Raw genomic sequence first — 7,131 nt, 5'->3', positions numbered from 1 at the left:
ACTTCCATTAAGTAAAGAAACATTATCACTAGATAAAGAAACATATTTGGTGAGGGCACTCCTCTGGACCAATCACAAGTTACGGCAGTGAGGCAGTACAACATAATTGAAACCCAACATTTCCCCAACAAATCCCAAGCATGCTTTAGCAGCAGTGCAGAGTATGCATGTATATCCCATACATATTAACAACTTGCAGGCCATTTGGACAGAAACCTCTCTGCAACCAAAGATTTGATTCATTTGATTCAATTTTAATTGTCATTGTCAGTGTACAGTACAGAGACAACAAAATGCATTTAGCATCTCCCTGGAAGAGCGACATAGCAAACGATTTGAATAAATAATAATAAGTGTCCGGGGGGGGGGTGGTGATTGGCAGTCACCGAGGTACGTTGTTGAGTAGAGTGACAGCCGCCGGAAAGAAGCTGTTCCTCGACCTGCTGGTTCAGCAACGGAGAGACCTGTAGCGCCTCCCGGATGGTAGGAGGGTAAACAGTCCATGGTTGGGGTGAGAGCAGTCCTTGGCGATGCTGAGCACCCTCCGCAGACAGCGCTTGCTTTGGACAGATCCTATAGCAAGCAAGGGGGTCCACCCGGCGAAAAAGACGTGGTACGGTCATGGGCAGATTCATGGGTAATTTAAGGCCCCATTTCCGTAACTGGCTTCCGTCTCCGCACCAAAGATCCCATAGGATACTAGTGCGGAGATGGAAGCCGGTTACGCAAACATCCTCGTAAAAATAAAAGTTATTTGGTAAAAATCTTCTCCTAATTATTAACACAAACTGTTCCCCCGTAACGTTGATTAGGCTGCGAGTCGGGTCGGGTCGGGTCCCGGTTACGGAAATTGATTAAAAAAAGACCCACGTTCCGTTCCGTTGTGTCAGCCCATTGCATTTAGCAGGAGTGGTCTATCTTGCTCCGCTATAGGATCTTTGTCTGCAACCCCTTCCTAGGTTTCAGACTCCCTCGAGCCATCTATGTCACATGGTTCTACAACTCCTGCAAATTATGTCAAGCAGGTTTCACAGATCTTTACACTGACATCTTCCATTTTCCCCAAGTAACCCAATTTCTAATATTCACAGGCCGAAGGGCCTGTTTCCGCGCTGTATATCTAAACTAAACAAGAACTCGTGAGCTACAGATGTAAAGTAACGCTGTATCTTTCCATCGGTGAAGATTTTTTATTAATTCCTCCTGTTAGCCAGATCTCAAACTGTTCCAAGTAACTGGAATACTAATTATATTTAATAAAGGAAAATGCTCCACTGGACGAAAATCCTGTTGTTCCATGTAATTCAGGTTAGAATCACATATTTACTTTTTCTTCAGGTCCAATGTTGAGATACGAACAAATTCTTCTCTCTAATTCACATTCCTTTAACTTTCAAACACCAGAGCACGATCGTATAGGGTTGCTGTCTCTTACTGAGGTGCATCCCCTTGCTCATGTGGCAGGAGCTGCAAAATATTACCAGGAACACAGATTATTGAAAGACACAAACAAATCTACCATCTGCACCAACATGAACTTCAATTAGACTATTCAACTTCAGACTTCAATATTGTAAAATATTGTTTTTTTTAATTTTTTTTAATCATTTGGAGTTAGCTAAATGCTCCATTTAATTTTATACACATTTAAATATAAGGAACTTTCTGTGGAAAATTAAACAAAAAAATAATGTGTATGTTTGAAATCTGAAGTGTAAATCAAGTATCAAAATACATGACTGGTCCAGCAGCATCGATAGGTTTAGATTCATGGAGCTTCATCAGAGAACCTAAGCTGCGGACAGTTGGACATGGTGGCGCAGCAGTAGAGTTGCTGCCTTGGAACGCCGGAGACACGAGATCGATCCCGACTACAGGTGCTTCTTCCCGTGACCTGCATGGGTTTACTCCAGAATCTTCGGTTTCCTTCCACACTCCAAATACCTATACAGGTTTGTAGTTTAATTAGCTTGGTATAAATGTGTGTAGGATAGTGTTAGTGTGCGGGGACCGCTGGACTCGGTGTGCCCAAAGGGCCTGTTTCTGTGCTGTATCTCTAAACTAAACTAAACTTTAGAGATACAGTGTCGAAACACGCCGGTCTCGACCTGAAACGTCACCTATTCCTTCTCTCCAGCAATGCTGCCTGTACCCGCTGAGTTACTCCAGCATTTTGTGTCTATCTTTTGCCCATCGAGTTTGCGCCGAGCAGCGATGACCAGTACACTAGATCTATCCTACACACTCGGGTCGATTAGCAATTTACAGAAGCCAATTACCCTACAAACCTGTGTGTCTTTGGAGTGTGGGAGGAAACTGGAGATCCCGGAGAAAACCCACGCAGTCACAGGCAGAACGTACAAACTCCATATAGACAGCACCCGCAGTCAGGATTGAATCTGGGTCTCTGGCACTGTGAGGCAGCAACTCTACTGCTGCACCGCTGTGCAGCCCCTGCTTTTCCTTGTCAAACTAAGTGTAATCTATAAAGGTTAAAATCCTTTAATAATGATGCCCAAATACTGAGCCCCTCAATGACTGTGATATTAGTAAAGGGAGGTTACCATACACAATGTCAGCCCCAGGCTTACTTAATTTCTGGGGACAAGACAGAATGAGCCTCAACTGTTAAAATGCTTCCATTGCACAACTAGTTACGCCAGTACCCAAAATGCATTCTAACAACAATAGTGCCATTAAAATGTAGAAGAGAACATTCCCATACATTTATACCTAATGAAAAATGAATCTAAAGAAGTGCCATGAACAAACATATGTTTACATTGTGTCTTAACCAAATTGCTTTAGTTCAATTCAGTTTAGAGATACAGCGGGGAAACATGCCCTTCTTCGGTCCACCCAGTCCACGTCGACCAGCGATCACCCCATAACACTAGCACTATCCTACCAGGGACAATTTACAATTTTACCAAGCCAAATAAACTACCAAGCCCGTACGTCTTTGGAGAGGGGGAGAAAACTGTAGCACCAGGAGAAAACCCACGCAGGTCATGGAGAGGACGTACAAACTCTGTACAGCCAAGCACCAGCGGTCAGGATCAAACCCAGGTCTCCGGTGCTGGGGGGCAGTGGCAGCAGCTCCACTGCTGTGCCACTGTGCCTCTTTGCACCCACATGTTTGACCCGGCACTTTAAACCAGTACCAGATCAAATAGTTCATGGTACCAATGCTAGATGTCAACATTTTTAAATGGTGTGGGAGGTTGACGAATTGAGAGGGAAAGAGGGAAATTAATATGCATTCTGTGATGATTAAACATCTTGATTGAGTTGAAAAATAAATTCATACCATTCTAAAATTCTAGCTCAGTTCGATTTTATTTCTAAAAGCAGCGGAACAAGAAGGAGCAGCGTGTGTTATGGGGCTGTCCCACTGTACGAGCTAATTCAAGAGTTCTCCCCAGTTTCCCTGATTCGAACTCAGAGAATTACGATAATAGCCGCTCGTAGGTACTCGGGGCTCTCGTGGACATTTTTCAACATATTGAAAAATCTTCACGAGTCTTCACGAGCTTACCGCATTTCTCGAGTACCTGCCGTTAACGTTACGAGCCGCTAAGAGACGTCCCCGAGCTCCGACGTGCCCGCTACGTACATTCCACGTGCTTACCACGAGTTTGATTTTTTTTTTAAACTCGGGAGAGCTCTTGAATTACCTCGTACAGTGGGACGGCCCCTTTATGGAGAAGATCAGCTCACTTGTTAACTAGTTTAGTAAGTTGTTCTGCAGGCTCACCAGTTCATTTTGCACAATTGACGTTGGCAGAGGCCAAACGAGCAGCTTCTTCAGGCTGAGGAGGGCAAAACACTTTCACCGGACCTCTCCCTTACACGACAGAACAATTAGTCAATTCTTTAACCAACATGCAATCATTTTAATTATTAAATGTCAACATACTATGCTCCTATAAATAAGGTCTGTATTTGGCAATACTCTTGTAACATTACCTATATGACTTGCAGCATATTGTCCAAACATTACACACTCACATAACTCCAGTAAGAGACTATTCTAGCTTCATACGTTGATAGGTCTTAGGAATAAAAGTAGGCCATTCGGTCCATCGAGTCTACTTTGCCATTTTATCATGGCTGGTTTATCTTTCCCTCTCAACCCCATTCTCCTGCCTTCTCCCCATAACCCTTGAAACCATTTTCAATCAAGTATCTGTCAATATTTCAATAATTTGGATTTTAAAAATCCTCCTCACCTCCTTTCTAAAGGTACGTTATTTTATTCTGAGGCTGTCCCTTCTAGTTCTAGACCACAGGTGGAAGCATCCTCTCCACAGCCAAGTAATCCAGGCCTTTCACTATTGAGTAAGTTTCAATGAGGTCCCCCCCTCACCCTTCTAAACTTCAGCTTAGTTTTGCAAATGGCACATTATATCCCCTATCTATAAACATTGTAAAGTAAGCAATTCATGTGATGTCCTATACATTAGTTCAACCTCCACACTTGCCCTAGTTCATTCCAGGGCTTATTTCATGTCATGCATGCAATTGTTGTTCAATATGTAGAAATAACAAACCAAGCCGTTCAAAGCATAATTGTCCTGTAGCCAACAATGTTGATGATAATAATTAGACTGTGATTATAAAGTCCATGGGTATGTTGTAGCTAAAGGAATGTGGGACTGACTGTATGATGCATGAATGATCACTATACCAGACTGCACTGATAATTAGCAGAGATAGATTCTTGATTAGTACGGGTGTTGGAGGCTATGGGGAGAAGGCTGGAGAATGGGGTTAGGAGGGAGAGATAGATCAGCCATGATTGAATGGCGGAGTAGACATGATGGGCCAAATTGATTAATTCTTCTCCTATCACTTATGACTTTACGATCTTAGGGGTCCCATTCTCTCTCTCAGGCTACCCATTTCCCCTTTATGTACTTATAAAATCTCTTGGGATTATCCTTAAAGCTATCTGCCAGAACTATCTCCCATCCCTGTTTGCCCATCTCATTTCCTTTGTTTGAGCTTGCTCCTCAGTTCCTGAAACTCCCCCAGGGATGCACTTGATCCCAGCTACTTATACCTGCCCCATGCCTCCTACTTACTCATGACCAGAGCCTCAATATCCCTCGTCATCCAAGCTTCCTTAAGCCCCCCCCCCCCCCCCCCCCCCCCCCCCCCCCCCCCCCCCCGTTCCTTGTCCTTCAAACAACCTACGTAATGTCAGGATATTACTAGTCTCCAACACTGTTATACGGAATAAGCTCATCTCTAGACTCCTGGAAAAAACCAGACACAAAGCGCTGGAGTAACTCAACGGGTCAGGCAGCATCTCTGGAGAACACAGCCAAACACAGATGTATTGGCTCGGGACCCTTAACCATGTTATCTAGAGATGACGCCTGGTCCACCGAGTTGCTCCAGCACTTTTGGGTCTTTTCTTTGTAAACTAGCATCTGTCGTTCCTTGTGTCGACTCCAAACTCTTAGACCTTGGCTTTGGGGATTCCGTCTGCAACTGTCTTTTCTAGACTTGCTGACCAGTAAACCTCAGTTGGTTCGAACTGGTCATCACATTTCCTCACTCTGACACTCGGAGACGGTCGATCCAGCTCGAGGTTTTTCAGGCGAGTGCCCTCGAGCTCGAAGGTCGAAGACAGTCGCTGAAAAGTTGCGTTAGTGGGACAGGCCTTCTATGCTGATGCTGTGATCAAGAATGTGTATCAGTGTATTTAGTTTCTTGGATGTCTGAGAAGGTTCGGCATGTCCTTGAAGATTGTCTTGAACTTCGGTAACTGCGTTAGTGGGAGTATTATGGGTGGGTGCATCTCAGCCTGATCTAGCAACATCACCTCTCTGGGCCGCTCGAACCTGCAGAGAGTGGTGAACACAGCCCAGCCCGTCACGGGATCGTCACTTCCTTCCATCCAGGCCATCTTCATGGTGCATTGCATCAGGAAGGCGGGAGATATCATCAACAATGCATGCCATTCCTCTGTTCTTCTTCTACTTTCTTGGAGAAGATACAGAAGCTTCAAAGGTTGGGAGTCCAGCTTCTTCCATCTTGCCAGCTTTATTTCAGCAGCCTCTTTGTATAACTCTACCTCACACGTATACGAACCATGTGCTAACTCAGCACCATCGTTTTTGCAGTATGAGTTCATAAGTTCAAGGAGCAGAATAAGGCCATTCGGCCCATCAAGTCTACTCCGTCATTCAATCATGGCTGATCTATCTTTCCCTCTCAACCCCATTCTCCTGCCTTCGCTCCATAACCCCCGACACCCGTACTAAACAAGAATCTGTCAATCCCCGCGTTATAAATATCCATTGACTTGGCCTCCACAGCCATCTGTGGCAATGGATTCCACAGATTCACCACCCTCAAATTCTCATTCTCCTTTCTAAAGGTACGTCCTTTTATTCTGAGGCTGCGGCCTCTGGTCCTAGACTCTCCCACTGGTGGAAACATCCTCTCCACATTCACTGCCCCGGCAGCAGGACAACACTTTGGGAAGAAAGGAATTTCTAAAATACCTCCGCCACACCGAGGAGGAAGCCTTGGAAATAAGTTGGGAGAGTGCCAGAGATGTCGAGGCTGAAGGCTCAAGAGGGCCGACTAGTTCGTGAACCTTCTTCTTCTCTTTAAAGACTGTGATGCAGCATGTTATAGCCAAAATCTGTTTCCATCCAAGTTCCCATCGATTAAGTAGGAATGTCGTGGAAACAAGGACCTGCTGATACTGATTCATACACAAAGTGCTGGAGTAACTCAGCTGATCAGGCAGCATCCCTGGAGAATGCAGATTTTAGTTTAGTTTCGAGATACAGTGCGGAAACAGGCCCTTCGGCCCACCGAGTTCGCACCACCCAACGATCCCCACACATTAACACTGTCCTACACACAATTTTACATTTATACCAAGCCAATTAACCTACACACCTGTATGTCTTTGGAGTGTGGGTGTGGAAACAGAAGATCTCGGAGAAAACCAACGCAGGTCACGGGGAGAACGTCCAAACTCCGTGTAGACTTCTTCTTCCGTGCTCATCATCTATGTTTCGATGTTGGGCCAGGCTCTTGCACAGTGGACAGCCTTGTCGTTTGCCACCGTTAGATCTTCCAGGCAGCATCGTTCACCAAGAAGTG

General features: G+C 44.9%; 1 protein-coding gene across 1 annotated transcript in view; it reads right to left on the bottom strand.

Moving 5' to 3' along the window:
• Nucleotides 1–836: 836 nt before the first annotated feature.
• Nucleotides 837–7,131, bottom strand: part of LOC129706735 (uncharacterized protein C16orf96-like) — a 54,217-nt gene continuing 47,922 nt past the window's right edge. The window contains exons 21-22 of the mRNA XM_055651168.1: nucleotides 3,758–3,847; nucleotides 837–1,467 (exon numbers count right to left, since the gene is read on the bottom strand). Coding sequence (XP_055507143.1) covers nucleotides 3,762–3,847 — 86 coding nt within the window. The 3' untranslated portion in view covers nucleotides 837–1,467; nucleotides 3,758–3,761. The remainder of the gene's footprint in view (nucleotides 1,468–3,757; nucleotides 3,848–7,131) is intronic.

This window comes from Leucoraja erinacea, chromosome 20 (genome assembly GCF_028641065.1).
Source record: "Leucoraja erinacea ecotype New England chromosome 20, Leri_hhj_1, whole genome shotgun sequence".
NCBI classification, from domain to species: Eukaryota; Metazoa; Chordata; class Chondrichthyes; order Rajiformes; family Rajidae; genus Leucoraja; species Leucoraja erinaceus.
The sequence above is the reverse complement of the archived record's forward strand: the minus strand, read 5'-3'. Positions and strand labels throughout refer to the sequence as shown.